The sequence below is a fragment of the Nanorana parkeri genome, unplaced genomic scaffold, assembly GCF_000935625.1.
Source record: "Nanorana parkeri isolate BGI_ZX_2015 unplaced genomic scaffold, ASM93562v1 scaffold238, whole genome shotgun sequence".
NCBI lineage: Eukaryota > Metazoa > Chordata > Amphibia > Anura > Dicroglossidae > Nanorana > Nanorana parkeri.
Window position 1 is genome coordinate 381,263 of NW_017306506.1, and position 24,522 is coordinate 405,784.

The 24,522-nt window shown below is 42.5% G+C and overlaps 1 protein-coding gene across 1 annotated transcript in view; it reads right to left on the bottom strand.

Annotated features, from left to right (window-relative positions):
• INTS6 (integrator complex subunit 6) overlaps window positions 1-24,522 on the bottom strand; it is a 56,707-nt gene that overhangs the window by 19,769 nt on the left and 12,416 nt on the right. Inside the window, exons 4-6 of the mRNA XM_018556444.1 lie at window positions 7,592-7,681; window positions 6,680-6,863; window positions 479-604 (exon numbers count right to left, since the gene is read on the bottom strand). Coding sequence (XP_018411946.1) covers window positions 479-604; window positions 6,680-6,863; window positions 7,592-7,681 — 400 coding nt within the window. The remainder of the gene's footprint in view (window positions 1-478; window positions 605-6,679; window positions 6,864-7,591; window positions 7,682-24,522) is intronic.

The window sequence follows — 24,522 nt, forward strand, 5'->3', positions numbered from 1 at the left end:
AAGAAAAAGTATCGGTAAGTACTTGAGAAAAAGTATCGGTACTCGTACTCGGTCTTAAAAAAGTGGTATCGGTGCATCCCTAGTCATAGGAGGACATTTACTATGGTCATAGGAGGACCAAAACCCAGCATATATGGGTTGCACCCAGCCACCTGAATGACAGCTGGAGTCAGCACAGGAGGAACATGGAGGAGAGAAGGGAATCCCTGCAGGGAGCGGTGACTGACAATCACTACTCTTTGCAGTGAGAAGATAAGGAACAGGATGATCAGTAGTATGTGATCGCTCTGTTCATCCATAGAGCTGACGTGTAACGGCTTCAGGTGTCACACATCAACTCTAATTATGGGGATGACTATTTCACTCTCCCCATAATTCTCCTTTAAAGATTGTAAAGCACACACTTTAGTGAGGATTTTCCGGGTCCGTATTGAGGTATATCTGAATTATCAAAATAAGGAATACTAAATGCAATTACCATCAGAAAGTGGAGGATCAGGTCCAGATTTTTCAAAGTTTATCACCACACCACTTTGAACTTTTTGTGCCAATGACTCCAGGCAGTGATTCAACATTCGCTGCGAGAACACACAGTAAGAGCGACCTGGAAAAAAGAAGAAAAAAAAAAAAGGGAAAATATAAAAAGATTTTCTTCAGAAAGAATATGTGAATTTCTGTCATAAAAGATTATATCTTCCAGAGACTGAGTTCATACGTTTTTACATCTTTCTACCGACTTTGGGACACTCATGCTCCGCCTCTCTCAACTTCTCTCGCTCTTTTTTTGACATCTTTCCCTTTTTCTTACTCTCCTCTTAGTCCTTCACCCCCAGTCTGATGGGCCTACCTGATTCCCATATTGATCTGTTCTACGTTTCCTTTTTTGTTGTACCACAAGGCTTTCAATTTTGGGCACCAGGTCCTTTTAGATCCAGCCATGCGACTGTTGATATGGCCTACCTGTACTTGGTGCACTGTGAATTTTCTTTCTTAGAGAACAGACTGACAAATTGTGTCATGTGGGCTTTTTCAAATGGTCATTTGAACAGAGAAAAGTTCAGCACAGGATGAAACAAAGCTAAGCTAAAGCCTGCTATTCACTGTTGCCGGATGTGCATTTGACCACACCAAAGTGGAGTGGAAGGGTAAGTTAAAGGATTCAAGAAATATATTTGAAGGTTGCTGAAAGCACAGCAAATGCCTTATAAAAGCTTGCTATACACACTGTTGAAGTTTGGGTGCACAAGGCCAAACAGGTTTAACTTAGATCTGGCTCCACCTCACCCCCCTGAGTTCTGGCAGCAGGAGGCCCACTCACATCAGGTACAATGCAGGGCCCATATCCCTGCATCATATCTGAGAACACCAAGGGACAGTCCACAGGTGGAGTATAGAGGAGAGTGCCCCCCAGAGATAGGCCTTAAAGTCAAAACTCCTTTTGGATACAATGGTGAGGGGTTAGAACTTCTGTCAGTTTTTTTGACTTATCACAGATAGAAAAGGTAATTCCAAAACAAAGAAAAGAAGAAAAAAGGAGGCATACCAACTGTCCAGGACATTTTGTACCAATTTTAGAACAATTGGAGTCAGAACATGGTAGAATTCACACAGCGTGTTGTGTATATGCGTGTGCCTAATCTGCAATCAAGCTCAGAGCCATCCGCCATCTTGTGAAAGCAAATGGTCGCACAAGCTTACTGCACTTCACCTGTGAATGTTGAAAACTGTTTCTCTGCATTGATCCGCGTTACCCCACCTGTCTAAGCGACCGTTCCTCTTAAAGTGACGGCAACCTTTTTTTTTGCAAAAACATGAAACATGTCTAGATTAGGCTCTGAGCACTCTTATCGCTGGATCAATGCAGATACGTCATGCTTCTGACAACACAGATATACAGGGAGCAGATCCTGCAGATATCGCAGAGCGTAAGACCCAAATGCACAATAAAACCAATACAGAAACTCGGAAAACTATGAAACCACTCGAGATGAGTTCTCCAGCAATCTGCCAGACCTATTGCACATAACTTCACACTGCTTGGCAGTTTTGCCACGCTTTAATGATCAACTAGCTGAATTGAGACTCTATAGATCACCAATCTGCTGGCTACGAATGTTACCAGCAGAGTTGAAAGATAAAAACCAATGGCACCAAATGTGACCTTTCTTGAGGAAAGAGGAAGAACTCCAGAGGCACGGGGGAAGCTCCTTACAGTCAGGGAAACTGGACATCTAGCAGAAGAGAAGCTTCTCGTCTGTTACCAGCGGCTGTCTGCAAGATATACAGCTTTCTTAAAAGGACTACAATATAGAGGACTCTTCAGTAGAACAAAGATTGACGCACTAAACCAACAAAGGGATCTCTAAGCGCAAGATGCTAAGTATAAGGCAGAACTCCGCATTGCTCATCTGCACGGGACCAGATCTCACAGATCCCCATCAACTAAGATCACAAAACGTTCTTATAGATCTTCTCGCTCCAGAAGTTCAACATTAAGTGACAAGCTAATAGAGGCCCACATAAATATGGAAGCAACTAAAATGCTAGACCTTTGCTAGAAAAGCTGAAATGGAAGCTCAGAGCAAGGCTCGCCAAACAGACGGAATCCAACATAATGATTTTGCAAATGTAAAAGGAAGCAGATGCTTGAGCAAGCCATGGGAGAAAGTACTAATTCGGACGGTTCTATCGCAGCAGAACCGGAAGATCCCGTTGAACGCACCAGTGAATATGTGCTAAAATATAATGTTTGCAATGATACAGTCATCTCCTGTACCTCCTACTACCAACACTGTCCCGTTTCTCAATGCAACGACATCCAAGCTACAAATTCCTGAGCCTCTTCAAGACCACCATGCAGATGCATCTGCACAGCAAACCCCATCACCCTCCTGCCAACAAGGTAATTCCCAGCAACAAGACCAAGACTACATTAAAAAACACAACCCTGCAATAGTTCTGGTAGGAGTATGCACCAGATTTCTTCAACAGTTGTAAACTTTCATCTTCTTTGGATGAGCAGGAATCCACTGATGCAAATACTCAGGCCAATGCATCTGATTTCTCAAGCATCACACCGGTAACTCTGCAAGAAGTAAACCGCTTGGGAAACCTATCAGAGTCTTCCACACCAATCATCATCCATGATCATTCTCCTCTTCATGAAGAGGCTATAGACCTGTTCCAAAGGACCCAAGGTATGCTTTCTAAAGCCATCCTCAGACTCCAAAATATTGCCTCAAACAATGCTGCTGTTATGAAAGCCTTTCAGCCTGGCTATCATACCACAGGATTTAAAGGCTTAAATCTGGAAATGGACATACCCCCTGTACAGAGAAATCTGGGCTTAAGGTGGAACTTATTAAAAGACACCTTCAGCTTCCAAGTCAGCTCTGCATAAGCTATTTCCCAAATGTGGTGTTCTGTCAATGGTGAACAACCTATACGATCCATTGAGATTTGTGGCTTCCATTACCTTACAAGGTAATTCCTTACTGAGACAGCCATCAGAGACTATAAAAAAGACTAGAATGCTCCCCTACCAATGGACAAACATTCAAATTGGGAGTTCTGGAAGCAATCTCTACATGCCTTAGATGGAATTCACATACCACACTGCTACACTTCAGCTTCCCTTGCTGCAAATCAGAGAAAAGAGATTCCCATCTTCTCCACTGAGCAGCTGTCGCCTACCTCAAGGTAAGAGACTTTCAATAAAACCCATGTAGGGTTTCCATTTGGCAAAGTTAGCACCTAAGCCTGAACATACAATTCCTAGGCTTGAACTTTGTAGGACTGTGCTAGCTGTAGAAACTGCAGATTTTCATACTATGTAAGATTGACATTCAGATAGAGGACATAATGTTCTATACAGACAGCAAAGTTGTTCTGAGCTACAGATACAAATCAGAAAACATTTCCAGGTCTATGTCAGCAACCTTGTAGAAAGAATCAGGAAATCCTTCAAGCTTGAACAATGGCATTATGTTCAATCTGAAATTAATCCTGCAGATCATGCCACCAGGCCAGTGTCTGCAAGTGTATTTGCAAATTCTGTTGTTAAATGGTCCTGAGTTCCTGCAGGATCATACAGAAGAAACTACAACTGATGTCTTCTGGATATGGACAACAACCCAGAAAATCGTCCTGAACTCAAAACCCTAGTCATCAGATCTGAGCAAAGATTCAACTTGGGCTGTCAACGCCTCAAACTTTTCTCCAACTGGACAAGGCTTGTACGCACTACTGCAAGGTTAGTCCATATTGCATACCGTTATCACATGAAGCCCAATTAAACTAACTGGCATACAGTATGTGACAAAACTCTGCAAAAGACATTGCTAAAAAAGAAAAAAAAATGCAACAATGTATCCAGATTTTTCACAGCCATCCTTACTCCAGCTACTCTTCTCACCCATAAGTTGGGAGCGCTCCCCATTCCATTTGAAGACTTTACAGTTGGAATTACATGAGTGCCATAGTCTTCAGCTACTAACCTTGCACCATTCACACCAAGGATGGACTTGTTTAAAACTACCTTCAACTAACTAAAGAGACTATACTATTTTTATCTCAAGCCCTTTGCAAGTTTCACCTTCTATGGAAAGGTGACCTAAATCTCTTTAAGGACAAGTCACAGGTCATGTTTATGGACTCAATGCGTTACGGTTCTTGTTGCATATATATGCATGTTCTCTCTAATGCCTTTTAGGTCTTCAAGACATCAATGCGAATTGCACATCGCTTATTTGCATTTTTCATAACTATCGTTATTTTAGAACTTAGTGGTATCGTACAATACCAGACGGGGAGTATGCGGTTACATCTATTGTATGAAAATAAGATACAATGTATAGTCATGGTTAATATTCATATTCCTGTGAATTGAGAATTTAGATAGTAAAATTTTCCTTAAAGTGACATTAAAGGCTAATATTAGAGGTGCACCGAAATGGATATTTTAAAACCGCAATAAAAAAAAAAATGTCAGGCCGAAACCGATACAGACGCCGGCCGTTCACAGCGCTCTCGTCCTGCAGCGCTCGGCAGGCTGTCAATTTTTTTTCTCCCCGCTGGAACAGCGGCCAGTGGGGAGAAAAGAAACCAGGGATGCGCCGATGTATCTGCCGAAACATGGCTTTCGGCATTATGCCAAAAGTGCCATTTTCGGCCGATATGTCGGTGCATCCCTAGCTAATATGCAAAAACATGCGAGGGTTTAATAACCCTTTAAGCCATTGCTCATTAGCATTAGTATAGTTGGTTCATATACTGCCATCTTGGTGCACTAAACAAAATGACCACATCTTTTTTCTGTGTTCCCTCCCATTTTATGATGGATTTCCCCTTTTCTTCATCATTATAAGTTTCTCACCAAAATGGCTGCATGACTCATGGCCACGTGTTAATATGCTCGTATGGGGGGAAAGCATTACCATCTTTTGACCTGTAAATACAGTCTTTCTAATCATCTGCTATATCCTGTTTGTGGATAAAAAGGTATTTGGCGAGTTCAGCTATCTGATAAGGACTATCCGTGGTGATTGTATCTGCTTATACAGGCCAGGCATAGAGGTCTCAGCAAGGGATAACTCACTAATACAACAATTGGAGTCAGAATACCATTATACCAGGGGTGCCCACAATTTTGTGTTAAGATCTACTTTTCAAATGACCAGCTCAATGAGATCTACCAACAAAGGGCTTTGCAACGCACCTCCCGCCCCAGAACACAGGGTAGGTGCGATTGCACGGTACAGTGCGTTCATCCCCAAGGAATGTGCAATGAACGCACTGTACTAGTGTGAACAGGCCCAAAAACTGGTCATACACTGATCTATTTTTTGTTTGTTTAACCTGCGGGCTGAACAAAAACAAAAGAGCAGATTCCTCTATCAATGCTATGAGCACTTTGATCGAGGAATCCCCCGTGTTCTTTACATTCTGACAGAGGCCCGTGGCCGCTGTCAGAATACCCACACAGAGGCAGCAGCTCATTGGCTACCAGCTCTCCTTGTAGAAACGTTTTCCCAATGGCTCCTTCAATCAGCTGATCGAAGGGATGTCCGCAGAAAGGGTGCTGACAGCGGCACCCACTGTTCAAATTTCAGCGGGTTCATCAAAAACCAGCTGAAATTCGCACAGTGCAGGGTCACCTAAAGTCAAACCTAGCACACTTATCAGAGAGGTAAAGTATGAGACTATTACCTGTAATAGCCAAACTCTGTCAGCATTGCTGCCTCTTTCTTTCATCCTTTCAGACCTGGACATTTGCTCTTAGCTGCTGCGACTCCCCTCTGCCTCCCTCTCTCCCCTCCTGCCCAAGAAATAACTCATGGTGCTGGCAGAGCTGCAAAGATCAGCCGAGTCCCGCCGGTGTTCCATCATTCCGGATCAGCACAACTCCCGCACACTCCCATGACAAACGAAGATATAAAGCGCCACCTCCACGATGCTGCTTTTTGTAGCCAGGCCGGTCTCCTCCTGCTGAGCAGACTTGCGATCGTGGTCTGCCAGCATTAGCTTTGCGATCGACTGGTATATCGCCATCGACCTATTGGGCACCCTTGCACTATACCATTATAATATAAATTTATTGACCAAGGTCATTATGCACAAGTCTACAGTGAATGTTTTGAGGATATCAAATCAAGTTATACTCCAGAGAAGAAACACTCACCTCCAGTAACATCACACATAGGAGTGATTGAAGATTCATCCACCTGGACAGCAGTCATCTGCTCTTGCTCAGCAGACGTTGCTCCAGGTATCCTAAGGACTAAGGCAAAAAGTCTCTGATCCCACCGAAATGGCTCTTTTGTTAACTCGCTTCCAGGTAATGGAGAATTTAAAGGCAAGTGGAGCTAAAAGAAATAAACAATTAGAAAATATGAACACATTTAAGCACCTAATGGACGGTCACATTTAATACAAAAAAGCAAAAAGAAAACCTAAAGTTTCAGAAAACAGAGTAACCAGATTCTGTGGCACCAGAATGGCTGCAATGATGGTGATTTAAACAGATTTTTGTTTTTGAAGGTTGTTCTGGTCACACAGCAGATAAGTAGCACTTTGGAACAGGTAAGAAAGCTGCACATATAGCAGTATCACAAACATTTAACTCAAAGTAGAATGTTCAACCCAATTCTACCATATCACACAGAAAGGTCTACCTCCAACCACTATACCCATAAGTAATTCAAATCCAAAGTTCATGTATATCAACTTAAGAACCTAACTTAATAAAGCAAACCCAAAAGCAAACTGTGTGGACGGGTTTGATTTTAGATTTATATTATTATATTGTAAAGCGCTGCGCAAATATAAATCCTGTATAATAATAATATATTAACATGTATTTTAACATTTTTGACATAAGGTACTGAAACATTACTGAAGGAAAGTGGTAAAGTTACCCAACGTTATAATACTGCTAGGCTCTTCTAAACACGTTTTTCTAGTTACTACAGGCAATGCAGTTTCCCACTGTGGTAGTTTTTATTAACTTCAGTGCTTTTCCAACTGAATGACAATGAGAACAAGAGTCATACAACAAATGGCATTTGTCACAGAGAGAAATATATGTTCTTACTTCCTCTTGAACACCACTGTTGGATGTAAGTTTACTTCCATCTGTTATTGCAATAATGATCGCAGGCTCCAAGAAGAAAGGATTTCTTCCCTGTGGAAGAAAATATGAAATTAGGTTAACTTAAGGTCCTGGGTTCCTTTATCATCGAGGCCTCTATCTGCAAAGATTCTGTACTTGAAAAGCCTTTGAAAAAGTTCTCCCTGTACCTGCATGTTTTCTGCAAGTTCCTTCTCACAGACATAGAGGTAGGTCAGCTGCCTTCCTCAAAGTGATCGTACAGTGTATGCATGCATATGACTGTGGAGGAGATAAATTGGGGTGAAAGTAGCATTCACTGCTTTATTATTAGGTATGAAACACAGACATCAGTATATCACAGCAGAAAGTGAATATTTTAAGCACCTGTCTGATGCAGTTGGGAACCACCATGTGCTATGAAACTACAACTCCTAGCACTGTTAATGGCAGGCATAGCAAACTGGGATGAACCACCTATGACGACAGACAACAGATTGCCTCATACAAGTTTATCATAACTAAATATCAAGGCTCTAAAAATTTCCATGACTTTGTACAAAGGCTTTCAAACAACTTGCTACTGGTATCTTCCAGTCAAATAAAAAAAACAAAAAAACATAAATTTAAATACAGCCAACATAGCAAAATTCTGTGCACCCCTTCTACAGATCACAGCTATGCAGCTAATCAATTATTTAGCAGTATGCATCGTGTTGATAGTCAGTTTAATCAAATAGGAAAATTTATTTTAAATGAAACTTGATAAAACAAGTAGCATTGAAGGCCATGGAATCTTAGCAGTTCTACATTATCACAATGGTTTCTGCAGCTAGAACCAACTCCAATAGTGACATCTACAGGTCAAAGAAGAGTTTAACTTGATTGGTAAACATTACTGATGTGCAAACAATAGGGGAAAGACCAGAAAAAAACAAAAACACTGCTGATAATTAGAAATCTGCTATCTAGCAGATTGTTTGGATGGTTAATTTACACTGGATTTACAGATGTTGAGTAGATTACCGGTACTCAACATCTGACAATTGGCCATAAGCAGTAGGAACAGCTCAAACATTTACATTTTTCAAAGTAGAGTAAATGAAAATGCACCTCATATTGGAAAAAGGAATCTGAGGAAACCACAAGCACAAAATGGGAACAAAATAAATCCAAGGCATGACACATTGCAAGAGTTAGCTGTGTGGATGTAAATGCTGGAGTATGTTGCTGACACTCAGAACTGAAGATTTAGCATGATGGCTGCAAAACGTCCAACATTACAAGTTGAGCTGAATGTGACTACGGTAACTACTAGCTATGCCATGACCCGGATAAATGAGAGCTCTACATACAAAAGACATCCAACCATTTACAGGACAATGGGCAGTTGAGTCTCAAACTATCCAGACAAGTAAGACACCCCGATGCTTGAAAACCAGCAGAGCATCTTATGTTTGTGTGTACGGGTGCTCACTGAAAAAGTATATAGAACATTATTGCCATATGTCCCCATCCCTGGACACCTTCTCAGATACAGGTGCCGGACATTTGCAATATTTATGTATTCCATATTCCTAGGCCCAGTTTCATTGCAAAGTCTACGAGCATGGTAAGAGATTCTCCATAAGGGCTTGTTCATATCCAAAGTACGCACTAGAAATAGGAACCAAGATGCCGCCTCCTCTTCAGGACAACACCCAAAACGAAAGTCATAAACATCCTGGAAGGAAGTTATGCATGAATGGATCTAACCAATTATAAGCTAGAATGCTTTTTGTAATGCTACGATTAAACATACACGTGCAGCTGCCTATAAAAGACTGTTAAGCGGAAGAATAATAAAGAAGTATCTTATACACTGAACAACTTGTCTCAGCGTTCCTTTCTTCTCTGAGTGTGGACTCTATTGAATCAGGCCAGGCGGCAGATATAAGTACGGAGCCTTTAATCCGATCCAAATTTGTGAGCAGGTCCAAAACACCATCTCCAGAACGGATATGGATGCTTTTCTGTAAACGTTTTAATGCATTCTGGTGCGTTTTGTTCTCAATGGGTTTTAAGTATCCAGTGCTTTCTGGTGTGTCTGCAAGTGTCTTTGGTGTGTTTCAGAAAAGAAAATGCAGCATGCTGTACTTTCTTTTAAAAGCTCTGGAACAGACCACAAATGGTGTGAACTAGCCTCATTTTTACCATTGGAATTAATGTGTATGCATTTTTGGCCAAGATGAAAAAAAATCTGCACTGGATCTGGTCTGCAGATGGTGTGAACAAGCCCTTAATGTCTTTCATTAAACAAAACCAGAAAGCGAAGTTCTCCTAAAATAATTCTACAACCTGGAAAATCTCACACATCCTTTGACAAAATTACATTAAAGATTTTCAAAGTGGCTGATTTTTTGGTTTTGTAAAACGGTTGACTAGAGGGGATGTTTATCATTCTAAATCGGGGTGGACAAATGAATGTGGAATTTAGAAGACAGTCTGTCCATTTCAGGAGACTGAAGGATTTTTTTTATTTTTTTTTTAGGAACAAGCTCCATTGATAACAAGAAAAAAAAATCTCAAAAGTTAGGCACAAGCTGTAATTGTCTTTGCCATCATTGGATACCTAGCTCCTGGGATTTGTCCAGCCCTGCTCTTTCTATAGTCAAAGTGGAGCCCCAGCCCAATTCCCATTCCACTTCATTAGTCATAAGAGTAAAACAGATGCTAACAAATACTCACCCTTCCCTTACAAATAAATTCTCCAGGACCCCTAGAGTGGAAAAGTCAAATTCTGCTGGAGGAGGATCAGAGTTCAGACCAGCCATTCCCCTTTCATAGATAATGTAACAGAATTCCTATGCATTTGGTCACTCAACCGCCTGCTGTAAACTCCTGCAGCAATAGTCACTGCAGCAAGGTTTATCATGGCTTCTGTTACTCATTAATATTAAAAGAGCATTCAATCTCAGCCCACACTGGGATCTTGAGTGCCTACCGTAAGGCAATACGGTTTACAGTCTCTTCTGTTCGATTGACATGTGTCACAGCAATGTCTGTCTGCAGTTAGAAGTGCTTGAAGCTCCAGTACATTAACAGAAAATGACACAAAGGATGAAAAACTACCCAGCCTCAGAAATTTGCAGTGATGATCAGTTTAAAGCCCAACTCCAGGTAAGGCTATGGCTCATTTTGAATACCGCAGGGAAGAGGTAGAGTCATGATTTTATTGCCTTCTATATCCTCATTGGGGATCTTTTCCTGCACTTCTTGTCTGGACAGAGTGGAGTAAAACTTCTCCAAAAGGGGCAGGAAAAAAAAAACAATTCTAAAATGGGGGTCACACACACAAGTTGAAAACCAGACAGTTGAAAAAAAACAGAAAATCTGTCTGGAGTTAGATTATATTCATTAAAGATGAATGATTTTAGTATATTTGCACTGTAATAATAAATCACGAATGATGAGATGTGCCCCATCTCTGGCTGCTGCAACACATGTCATCTTAGTATTGGTCAGCCTACACTGAATTGTCAATATCGAGCACTGAGATTTCAAGTTTGAGCTACAGTAGTCTGATCACAGTGAATCGCATGCTGTATCCCATCCTCCATTAATAAAAAGCATTGTGTTTTCAATGAATGCAAGGCATCCTGTGATTGGAGGAGGTGCATATGATCATGAGCTCCCCTCCTCCAATCACAGAACATCTTGCATTCAAAGGTATGCAAGCCTTCTTCTGAATGGAGATTGGAGGGCTTCCCTGTGATCAGCGTACTGCAGCCAGAACTTGCAATGTCAGTGTTGGAAATTCGGTGCTGACAACAATGGTCGAGTTCAGCTTTAAGAAAGGTTTACAGCATAAATACATTAGATGGTAGAAAACAGATAATCTCACTAGAGACTTATCCAAGCAGCACAGAAGATCCAACCGCATGGACCACACATGGAACAGTCTCTATGGCAGCGACTAATCACTGCTTCCATGGCCTGTTACACTGTCATTGTGGGACTGAACTGCTGAAATTTTATTTATAGAAAACCATCATGGTCAACAGCTTGAAGGGCATGGTGCAGAATTGGTTGCATGCATTCTAAAAGGACAAAGTATATGATGCTGGATTCCCACAACTGGTAATATGCAAATATGCTAACCTGACATCACAAGAGACCAGTTGACTGTCTTTTTCGTCGTTCGACTGAACGACGAAACATCAGGAATCGTTCAGCTGAGAGGCAGAAGTTTAGTGTCTTGGTTTTAGGGTTCATCCTTCAGAACAAGATCCAACTGAAACCACCAAAGAGCACTGTTCTCTCAGAACTGAGCACAACTACCAGAGATGGACTAAAGAGAAACAAAGTCCTTAGCAACTCTGGATAAGAAAAATATTAAGGTGAAGAGAGAAGAGATGCAGCAACCGTTACATCTAAAACTTAGGAGTCAGAGATCAGGCAGGTGGCTAGCGTTCTCATACTTTTGGTAAAAGCAGAAAGCCAAAAACAACTTTATTGACTCCATAGCCGTTTTAAAAATTGGAGTTACGTACCTGGTAACTCTGTTTCTAGGAACCTTCCAGGACAGCATTAGAGAGATAGGCTCCTCCCACCGGAACAGGAAACACATCACCCACACTTAAAATAAAAAGGAGCACAAGCCTAGCACGCTTCAGTTAAAACATAAGAACCGAATAGGATAGGATAGGATAGGATAGGATACCATATTGCACTCGTTCATAGAATTATAGATACATATACACATATATACACCCATAATAATATATAACCTTACATTGCATAACCACGCATAGTAAATAACTCCACCATATCGGGCGGGAATCCCTGCTGTCCTGGAAGGTTCCTAGAAACAGAGTTACCAGGTACGTAACTCCAATTTTCTCTAGTCACCTTCCAGGACAGCATTAGAGAGGATAAGCGAGCACCATACTCACAATCAGGGGGGGGGCCACAGCATACAGGGCTTTCACCCGAAAGCTTGATCTTGGTTGACCGTTAAGTCAACTCTACAGTACTTGACAACGACAAGAGCCTGGACCAGTTAGCCCTGCTCTGGTGTAGCCCCTGCACGCTTAGCCCAAAAAAAAGGCCAAGCGAATGCCCGCGCCTAGTAAGGCTGCTTCTCCCATAACTGATGTACTGGTACAAATGGTGGGAACTGCCATACCATGCGTCCCCTGACATATTGCACTATTGCCATAGGAAGAACCGGGAGTGGTTTTAATACAAATTTGTCCCTGTGCTATAGGGATCAAAAATCGGCAAAGTGTACATTTCGCTAAACCATGGCTACTAGCAAAGCTGTTTTGAATGCAGTAATTTTAAAGAACATGCTACAATTAGTTCAACAGAGTTTCTAGGAAAGCCTGTAGGACTCCGTAATCATATCCACACGGCAGTGACTAACATGTGGCTATAACCATGCACCAAGTGTAGCTTGGATGATAATACCAAGGCTGAGCTTCATAACCACATCATAACTGGTAAAGACTTCCCAAAGTAGAACACCGTTATCCTGTAGAAAGCATAGTTACATAACTATACAAGTATGAACTCAGATGATAATACTGAGCCTCACACCTACACAGCGACCAAGAACGCCTTATGGAACCTGTCATCAGTTACCGTGTAGACGGTTGGTTTAGATATACGAAAGAACTCAGCTGTCTCCCATACTGAGATCCTCAACACATCCCAACCATGATGCCTTACTGAATCGAGTCAAGGTCCTGAAGTGTAGCAGTACAACTGCGGGTAGAAGGCACACCGATGAAATCCATAACCACCTCTTGAGCCACAAAAATTGGTTGCTTTGTAGGCAGTCTAAATGTGCTCATACCCATGGTATGCACAGAACCTGAAATTCATAACTACCTTATGAATCAAAAAATGCTTACCTTAAGCAGTCAAAAAGGTTATACCAGGTACCGTATATGAGCACCAAAAATGAATAACAAAGGTATGCAGAAATACTGAGATTCCCAACTGCCCTATGAACCAAAGATGTTTCCACAAAAAAAAAGGAATTTGGTTGCTTTGGAGGCAGTTTAGTATACTCATACACGTAGTATGCGCAGATACCAAAATTCATAACTTAACTTATGAAAAAAGAAAAATGCTTCCACTGAAATCCCATCTCTAAGACAGGGAAGCGAAAATTAAGTGCCATCTACTCAAACAGGGCTGAAAGAGCCCTACCCAGCTCCACTCAGGTGAGAACAATCATAGCTTCCAACTTGGGAGCTCACAACCAGCCCCGGCCAGGTAGGAAACCCTGGTTGCTACCAGCAACGGAACTCCCTCTTAGCCTTGCAGCACTGTGCCAGTGTAATAAGAAGTCCAATTACTGCACATGCTAGTGAGTGCCTATGAACCAGCCCGTCTGCAGCATAATGCAGAGTATTAGCATTGGAGCCTGGCAAAAAATAATGCAGGCCCACATTAAAATATTACACCACAGCTAGGAAAGGGTTTCCATAATGGAGAAAGTATCTCCCACCGGAACCCTGCACCCCACATCCATTCCATGTGGGAGTAATAGGTTGTTTACTTGTCTGGGTTTGCTGTTTGCATGTTAAAAAACGTATCTGTGCTGCAGCCCATGCCTCTAATCCGCCATGCACTGGTGGAAATAACACATACCAATCCTGTGTTAGCAAGAGGCACTTTAACCCCCAGCAACCAACACTCAAAAGGAGGACACCTCCCAGGAGTTCCTATCCCCCCACTGTGCCCTACCCACAGTACGGCACATGCATTCTTCCCTGCATTCTCTGAACCAGAAGGTCCCTGATCAAGAGACTGGCTCCCAATCATTTCTACAACCTGGATTACAGTGCAAAATGACTGAAGAGTCGACATCATCTCTTCCCTCCTACAGTCTATCAGGCTTTAAAACATGCCTGACGACTCATCCACCACTGGCTTCCCTACACAGGATTGGCACAGTGGTTTTTTTGGAAGAAAAGGGATATTTAATGTTGCAGGCTGCCCATCACTGCCATGTGCGCTGACTGATGAGAGCATTCTTCTTTCAGAGGCCTTGGTTTCCCAAACATCAAACCAGCGCCTTTGTTGAACACCCAGGTAAGTACTCATACCACCTCATACATAGAGGAAGATAGAAGACAAAGTTCCTTCAGAGGGTTTGTATCTGCAAAACACACAAAAACGTAGCCCAACGAACACCAGAACTTGAAAAGGTGTCAACCAGTCCCTCATGTCTCCAAACACTGAGAGACAAAGAATAGGCATGGGGGGCCCAACCCCTGTCCACCTCAGAGCTGCTAGCACCAGGATCCACCTTTAGAGGAAGAATCCGACACGGTAGCAGCCCTCTCAGATACACTACTCGGCCGTGAGGCCGCTTGAAGGGGAACGTGCGGCCCAGAACATGAAGGTACTGCCACCGCATGGCTACCAATCATATCTGCATCCTGTATCCCCGTGCAGAATGACAAGGTTGACATCCTTTATTCTCGCATGGAATCTTTTTAAACATGCTGGAAGATTCAGCCTTGACCAGTTTTCCAATGCAAGACTGGCACAGGGTTTTTTTTTTTTGGGATGTGGAGGAAAACTTTACACACGATTTGCTGCAGTTGTTTTCTGCAAAACAAAAACGACAAAGCTATGTTAAAAAACATCTTCCAACGTGTGTCAACCCCATTTCTCATGCCCCCAAACACTGAGAAATAACCGGTAAAAGGAATGGGGAACTCCCCCTCTCTTACCTTAGAGCTGCCGGCACCAGGATCCCCCAGATCAAATGATGCCATCATGGTATTTGAGTCTCCAGCTGGGTCCCCTGGCCCCTCCGACTCCAGCTCTTGTGCCCCACCGTTGGTGCCCCCCCTTGCGTGTGTGGGCACCGCAAGGGCCTTGCGACCCACTGCTTCCACTATGTTGGCCATCTGTAGCGTGACCGAGCGTTAACTGCGGCTTGGAGACGCCGGGTCATATGACCCTCGCACCCGGAAGTGACGTCCGACGCCCGCGCAGCGAGCGTCACTTCCGCCCTGACATCTCGTGTCCTCCTTCCCCCTGTCTCCACGAGGGCCGCCGCACAGTACCTCTTCAGCGGCCGACCGCCGCCCAGAGACCAGGGGATGCCGCTGTCCACCACCGAACTGACGAGCTTGCACCCGGCACCAGTATCAGGTAGGAGCGCCACACTCAGCCAAAACCACTCTATAGTGCACTTGAAGCAGGGGTTTAAGGACTAGGGGAACTCCTCTGAGTCCACTACACCAACAGGCTGGTTGTCCTGCATACTCTTATGCCGGGAAACCATAGGCAATTGCTCCTTGGACAGTTGGGGCTGTCCCGGAAGCCCCCCTCCATAAGTACCCCAGGTCCACTGACCCTCTGCTGTACCACGTTGGGGGGAAGCCCCTGCTCACTAGCACGTAGGCCTAGGAAAAAAATAACAAACGTTACGATGTCCTGCTCGGCCGGAGGAAACACAAAATAACTGCTCGGCCGGAGGAAACACAAAATAACTGAAGCGTGCTAGGCTTGTGCTCCTTTTTATTTTAAGTGTGGGTGATGTGTTTCCTGTTCCGGTGGGAGGAGTCATCTCTCTAATGCTGTCCTGGAAGGTGACTAGAGAAATATTGGGTTTTTTCCTGATTTTGAAAGCGGTAAAAAGTAAAAAAGTAAGCAAGTGTCCTGGTGCGGAGATTAAGGTTTTTTTGGGCAAAAAGGAGCACAGACTCCTGTTGGGTGGAGACTTGGGGAAAATCAAAGAAATAAGGATCTTCACCTCCTGTGTGTATACATTTCACTCAAGAGATATACATTGTATCTTTTTAGTGAAATGTATCTAAACATCGGGCTCTCGAGCTGTCAAAACAAATAGCAGAGAGGTGAGTCACTGCTACCTCCTGTGGACTCCTAAAATAGAATATGTTCTGAGAACCCCAGTGTGGCCTCTTTAAGGAAGAGTATCAGCATGAAAAAACAGGCAACTGGTACTTTAAGGTAATCAGCATTAGGGGTGTTTATGTATATTTCTCAGGACAAGTTTACCTTCATACAAGTTGTTTACCTGTAAGAGAAGGAGACCATGGATTTGAAAAGCCCACATAAAGAGCTGAGGCTTTAGTCATAATACTCTTCAGACAGCAAGGAGCAGGGGCACTGAAGGCTAGGCAGCCTATATCCACATCACAATGAAATGTCCTCTACATTGCATCCTCTAGCAATTTTCTTGGCGTGCCCTTCTGAATGTCACAGAGTAGATAATAAAAGGTAGGAGTTAAGGGCTTTAATAATGCAGACAAATGCAAGGGCTGGTTTAAACTTGAAGCTGGCCGTGAATATAAAGTTAATTACTAGGGAATTTAAAGACAGCGGAATGGTAGTCTTCCTAAATAGACAAGAATCCAGGTCATCCTACACTAGTGGATCAGCCCACAGGAAGGCAAGAATCTCTTAGAAGGCTTTTACCATCTTAGAGAAAAGGTCATCTGGGGGAAACACAACAGGATTAAGATCTCATCTATGGAATAGAGATTGGAAGTAGAAGCACTATCTTCCAGTTGCTTGATGAAGGCAATCCGTATATAAACCCAAAACCGCAAGAGTGTATATTCCATTATGAACAGTACTAGACGTATTAAGGTCTACGGTCATTGCTGCAGTTCATAATTCCACTCGTATCCCTAGAAGAGGAGTCCTGAAAAGAATCAGTACCCTTTGCATCCACCAAAAAAGCTTCCAATGGGGCTAGGTGACTACATTTCTAACTGGATGCAGAAAGTGCTGTACCCATCAGTGACAATTATGCAAAAGGTATATATGGAGACCAAAAGCATGTGGATCAGGTAACTAATATGAAGCAATGAACCAAAATGTTGTCACTAGTGTTGCCCACACACTTGTGCCTTATGGTGCTGGCAGGAGCTCTGGAAAGCAGCACACATGCTTCACAAGATAGATTTTCAAATCCATGAAGTGACCACCTACAAATGGGAGTTAGTGAGAGCATTAAAAAAAAAAAAAGCTCAGAAATAAGCCAACTACAGTGAATGGAAGAAATATTTACATTACATGGTTTGAGGGTTAAAATTTATTTTCCTAATTTTGTTTTACACTTTAATTTTTTTTACACTTTGTAAAAAAATAAATAAAAAAAAAGTTTTTTTTTTCTTGTCAGTTTATATCAAGCAGTCACTATGACTGCTTGATAAATTAACTTTTTTTTTTATTTTTGGCTATTAGGCTTAGGAACAGCTAATAATAACATTAGAGTGATCCTGATTTTAGTCAGATTCAGATCTCCCTAAGGTCTCGTTCACACCTAGGCGTATTGCATATGCGCGTCTGTCGCGCATTTTTTACTGCGATTCGCGGTAAAAAAGTCACGCGACAAACGCCCGTTTCCGAAGGCTACTTGGCTGTATCCCAATGGAAACGCGCAACAAAACGGCCCAAAGTAGTACATGTACCTTTTCAGGCGTGGGCCGTTTTGTAGCGCGTTAGGGACGGCCGGAAATACGCCAAGGTGGGAACGAGACCATTGAATACAATGGGATTTATATTTTTGAGCGTTTTGTAGAGCGTTCGTCAAGCGTAGAACGCGCTACAAACGTTCAGGTGTGAACGAGGGCTAAAAGCTCTTTGATCGTGCCTAGACGATCAGAACTGATACATTTCACTCAAAAGATATACATTGTATCTTTTGAGTGAAATGTATCTAAACATCGGGCTCTCAGTTGTCATAACAAATAGAGAGGCGAGTCACTGCTACCTCTCTGCTATTTTCAGCTGTCAAATACGGGATCGCAAATTGCGGTCTTGTATTTGCATGCAACGGCTTCATGCTTTCATTAATGAAAAGGAAGAAGCTTTTACAAAAAGCTTAATTATTTCATTAAATCGGCCGTTACCAGCATTACAAAGCCTGATATAACTCGTCGCGTACAGTGTACGTGGCCAGTCATATAGGCACAAAGTGCCGGGACGTACAATGTACGTCTCCCGTCACGAAGGGGTTAAAGATGTGTAAAGCTGAAATATTTTATGTTGCAAATCCATAAACACAGAAAACAGGTTATTCCTAACACTGTTTGCCTCAATGGCAGCTTTTGTACCCAGTGACGGGTCCCTGACTAACATGCATTATACACTTTGATAAAATATTTCCGATTTACATGACTATTTTTGTACAAACCCACAGACAGAACACAAACTATAGACAACGGGAATTTTGTGAATATTCTGCAGTGCTTAAGCCAGATGGGCTGATCAGGAGGCGATCCGTGCACAGATCCTCTCCTGATTGGAGCAGTACGGATCTGAGGTCACTGCTGGGACATCCGAATCCGTTCAGTTTTTCCTCAATCGTGGGATGGAGGAAAAAAAAATGAAATGACGAAACAGATATCTGACCTGTTTGTTTTTCCAGACCTAGCCGGAGTTGGGGGTAACGGTCTGTTTACACACAGCTGCCCATAGACTAGCATCAGGCATCCAATCCTGCCTGAAAAACTGACAGGAGGACCCAATCGGAATGCCCATGTGAAAGGGGCCTTAAAGTTTAACCAATTAAGCTTCTGCACCTGTATACCCTTTAGGCTGCATTCACACCTAAGTGACTCCTATTATGCACGTCATTATGCATGTCTCCCAGCATTTCTTAGGAGCAAAAAGTGCTCCTTTCATGTGTATGGGCAAAAGGGGCTGAATGTGCTCAAAAATATTCACAACGCGTGTTTTTCGAGCATTTTCTATTGAGTCAATGGGGAGAAAACGCATTGAATCTGCCCCCCAAGTAGCTCATGTATTTCTACTTTTATTAAGTGTTTGTTTTAAAAAAACTTACTGTAGTTAAAAGTACACATTTCAGTCTGCAAGTTGTCCTGTTACTGTAGATAAGTTGTATAATGTAGATACTTTTACCAATTTACGTTTTCCTGTTTATAATCACACTAAAATGTTAATTCTATTTCCAGCTTTGCACATTTTCCTGTGGCACACAAAGTTGAAACAAAAAAAATGTTTTAAATATTTTGTTTAACCATTTCATATTTAAAGTGACATTAAAGGACCATGCCAGTGTAAGGACTTGCCTTAAATGTTGCCTCTTGATTCAATCATCTTCTTTACAGTAGTTTTCAGGAGTCCCTCTAGCGGTGTTGCCGGTCTCAGATCCAACGCTGACTCCTCTCTCTTAACTGGCACTTCCTGTCCCACGGAGTCTGTGTGGGTGCACGCTGCTGCATTAACTTACCGAGTCTCTCCTCATTTTTTTATGTTTTTGCATATATCTACTGCTTGCTAGCAGTGGGTATATGCAAAAACATACAAGGCTGTAAAAGCCCTTTAATGTTAAAAAACAAAAAAATCAGAAAAAAAAAAAAGTTAATTGGGGCTGATTATTTTTAAATAAACAGTTTAAGGTAATAAGCAATTTTCTTCTCTCAATTTCTGTTGTGTCTTGAGATGCAAAGTGAGGGAAAATATCCCCAATGGGACAACACACAAAACAAAGGTGTTTCCCTGCACTCGGTTACATCAGTTACATCAGAGGTGGGCAAACTCCTGCTCTCCACCTGTTGTGGAACTACATGTTCCTTGAGGAACTGCAAGACTGACAGCCACAGACATGTCTCTGGCAGTCATCATGGGATTTGTAGTTCACCACAGCTGGAAGGCTGGCGTTTGCCCACCCCTAAGTTAGAAAATACAAACTAAACGTTAAAACATAAAACTGACCCTAATTTCCAGTGAGCCACTGGGACAGATAGAAGTCATCTAGAAACGTCACCATTACAGTTGTAAGATTTTAAAAATAATGTTCTTACAATGGCATCAGAAGCCCTCCACTAGTTAGTGATCAAACAAATGACCATTGTGATGTTATTCACAGATTTTGAGATCATATTTGGGGTCCGACTCCTTTAGTAAACTCCTACAGCCTCTTCCCTGATGAACACATGAAACTGCAGGAAAAGCATGAACTTGCATTTACCCAAGTATGTTCAAGACAACAAAAAGTACACTGCAAGATTTTACTTCATTTAGAGTTGAAAAAAGTCACTGCAGATTCATCTTGGGTCAACTTACATCTACGCATTATATGCGTTGACGCATGCAGCAAACACATGAGCTAGCCAACGTCTTGCCCTCTCAGGAGAGATTTTCCTACATGCAGCTGATTTATCGAGTAATCTGACGGAAGTACATGGCACTGGTCAAACGTGATAAGGCGCCTTGAGTTTAAAACAGCTGATCACTAGAACAAACAGCACTTCAGATTATGCTTAGTGGGAACAAAATGCCACTAAATTCCAGGTTTTGTAAAGCAATGGGAAGTTCCATCCAGAAATCTGCAAGTTATTAGAAATTATAAAGAAGGGTAATCTGAATTTTACGGTTATACAACTTAAAAAATTGCGTGGTGTTGTAATTATATGCAAATCTACAGCACACTGGATCCATGACAATCCGGACATACAATGCTCATCTAACAGATATTAAAATGTAAACTATGCACAACGTATAAGGCTACAGAGTTACAAAAGTTAGGGAAAGAAATCCACCGGGAGTTCAATGTGTGCTTGTCCATAAAAAAACGCTGTTACGAGAAATTACAGACGACAAGTTCCAGTTAATAAGATTATAGATGAGTCACTGTCTAACAGGAAGTAATGAATCAGCCATCTTAGTTGAGGGCAAGGAAACATTAACCCTTAGCTGAGGTTCTGACAGGAAATAAATGTGTAACTGATCACACATTGTCCTGCACTAACCTAAACATTCTTTTTTAACCCTAAATTTGTCTGTGATATACCCGTGGTAAAACTAGCTAAACTGGGAGAGGGATTGGACACATTATGTATAAGGATTGCACAGAAGAACAACACTAAACCAAAATTAATAGGCATTTTTTTTCTTCATAGCAATGCTCTACAAATTCAATTTCGGAATATTGCTTCATTAGGTAAAGTCTGCTTAAATATTGATGTATGCCGTGGAAGTTTGTAAATACAAAATCTATAATGTATTTTTCCAGCTAATTGTTCTGCAGTTACCATACCTCCTTTGCACTAATATGATAGTCCAAGGTCTCCAAAAGCGGTTATCATATACAATTTAAGGGCCCATACATACCACGTCCATTGGACAGCGTTGTTTAATCCAGGCTTGATGCAATGATGAGCTAAAATCCAATGTTTCCAATAGGACCCGTTTACGCCAATGTGCTGCATTGATGTGCAAATTACTCTAAAGTGACACTAAACTCGGGCATCACCATATTTTTCACTCCATAAGGCGCACCTGACCATAAGACGCACCTAGGGAGGGTAGGTTCCTGTGTAGTTCCTGACAGCTGAGACAGGTGACGCTGTGATTACAGTGCCACAGTCTCAGTAATCACACAGAGCAGACGAAGAGCAGACGTTCTACGTCTGCTCTACAGGATCTATGGTGAGCTCCTATGCTGTGGTCACGGGTCCCACAGAGGAGCGGGGGACCCTGAAAAACCGCCGCGTGGGGGACAGACAGGATCGTCGCTGCTCCTTTCATACAAGTGATCTAATCAGATCACTTGTATGAAAACGAGCGGCGGCTCCACACTATACATTTAGCTCTGCTTGTCCGGAGCAGGGCTAAATGTACAAAAAAACTACTCGCCCACTGCCCGAAACTGCATGTCCTGGGCGTCGGGCGATAGGAATTCCACACCCCTGGGTACACTGTCAGCCCCGCCGCCTCAGCTCTCTCACATTCGCACAGACATTTTTGCCCGTCTTTTGGGGGGGGGAAAAAAAGTGCGTCTTATGGAGCGAAAAATACGGTAAATCTTAAAAATACATTCAAGTACCTTAACTATGAACAAAAAAGTATCTTATTTGTGTATCACTCGGCTGTAGAGCTTCAAATCATCTCTGAATTGGTGCTGACACTGTCCTTCCTTCTGGAGGGTGGCTACCTTTGTTGCCCATGGTCCGTGTGTTACAAAGTAGTCACGGCTTCAAGCTCACTCCTGTGATGGACTACAATCTCTTTAGTAAGGATGTTCAGATACCAAGTACCGTACTCGGTACAAGTACATGTACAGATGCTTTCCCAGCTCCAAGACTAGAGAAAAACTCCAAAGTTAGGAGGCAGCTGTCATTGTTAAGGAGCATATGGAGCTCCTGGGATTTGTGCATCCCCAATTTAATGTATGATTATTATTTTTTTTATAAATATATATAAGAAATGCAGCAATACCATTTTTACAAGTACTGATACTTGTCCAAGTACTGAAAGATACAAGTACTGATACATTTGTTTGTCATGTGACAGTTTTTCTAAAACAATACAGACTAATCATTTCAGGACAGTGGTGGAGCGCCAGAGCCCGGTCCCAGCTGCAGCAACCCTGGTAGTTCTCATGAAAATGCCAAGTATCGGCACTGGTATCTGGACATCCCTACTCTTTAATGGGTTCTAAACCCTCTGGTTTTTTTGCCTATATCTACTGCTAGCAAGCAGTATAGGCAAAAAGTTTTTTTTAAAAAGCTCTAACAGCGGGTTTAAACTTCCCCCGTAATCCCCGCGCACTCCCGCCCGAAAATCCAAAACTGCTCAGACGGCCACAAAGCATCTTGAGGAAGGGCGCATGGGCAGTTCGGATTTTCGGCCGGGAAAAATGCAGAGACGCAAGGTAAGTCTATGGACGCGTGCACCCGCATGCAGACACCGCGGGATCGGAAGTGCCTGCAAGCACAGAGGAGTCAGCACTGGATCGGAGAGCCGCCGCACCGCTGGAGGGACAGATGAAAACATCAGGAAAGAAGTGGCTTGTGTCACATTAACAAAGCAGGTAGACCTGTTTGGGAAGTATGGTGTTTGTTTTTTTATGCAAAATGTACGTCTTTATTTATCATGTGTTTAGACATGCGTTTTAAAGTACAACACACACACAGGGATCATGGGGAACAAAAGAAGCCATCCTACAGAAGGAAGGACAGTGTCAGCACCAATCCAGAGATGATTGGAGGATCTACAGATGAGTAATACACAAGTAAGATACATTTATGTTAATAGTTAAGGAGCTTGAAATGTATTTTTTACATTTAATTCCTGAGTTTGTCACTTTAAGTGCATTTTAAATGGGTCAATGGTGCAATAAATGCAACACTCATGGTGTGAAACCAGCCAGGTAGAAGTTCAGGTAAGTTGAAGATTTAGAATTCCATTTGTTACAAACCAGTAATAGTGGAGGGGAGGGTAAATCTTCCAATGGGGACAACTGCCTAAGAGGGGAATCCTTTCCTCTAACTTCAGGTTATGTCCCTAGGGCAGGAAGTGATTTCAACTCTTCACTACTTTCACAAGAAAAGTTTTAGTTATACATACACTACCCCTGTAAACTTGAACTTAAGTGAGCAATGAACCTGGAAAGTGTCAGTGGATGGGGGCAAAGCAGTGACAGAGTTCTGGACCAGTGTCTGTTGGAGGACAGCACAGTAGGAGGTAGGTCATAATGCTGTCCATAGGTATATAGTAAAGGAAGGATCTGGCCGCACTCCGTTCCACGCTGAATCAGTTTATTGAATGTTCGTCCTGCTCGAGGTCTGCCCTGTCTGCCCCATTTCATCCAATCCTGGGCATAGTCATACACTAAGCCCAGGAGTGGGTCTATGACTAAGCCCAGGATTGGGTGAAACATGTCAGAGGGGGCAGACCTCCAGCAGGACAAACATTCAATAAACTGACTCAGCATGGAATGAATTGCGGCCGGATTCTTCCTTTATTATATGCCCGTTTGGTTGGAGTGAGAACACAGTCCTGCCAGCAAGCAGCAGGTGCAGGTTTCAGAACCATCATCCTGATCTTAGATTCACCATCTATTAAGCTGCTAAACTAGGAAATAAAAGCAGGTTGGGAGTTCCGGCATCACTAGCTCCAGGTTTGTT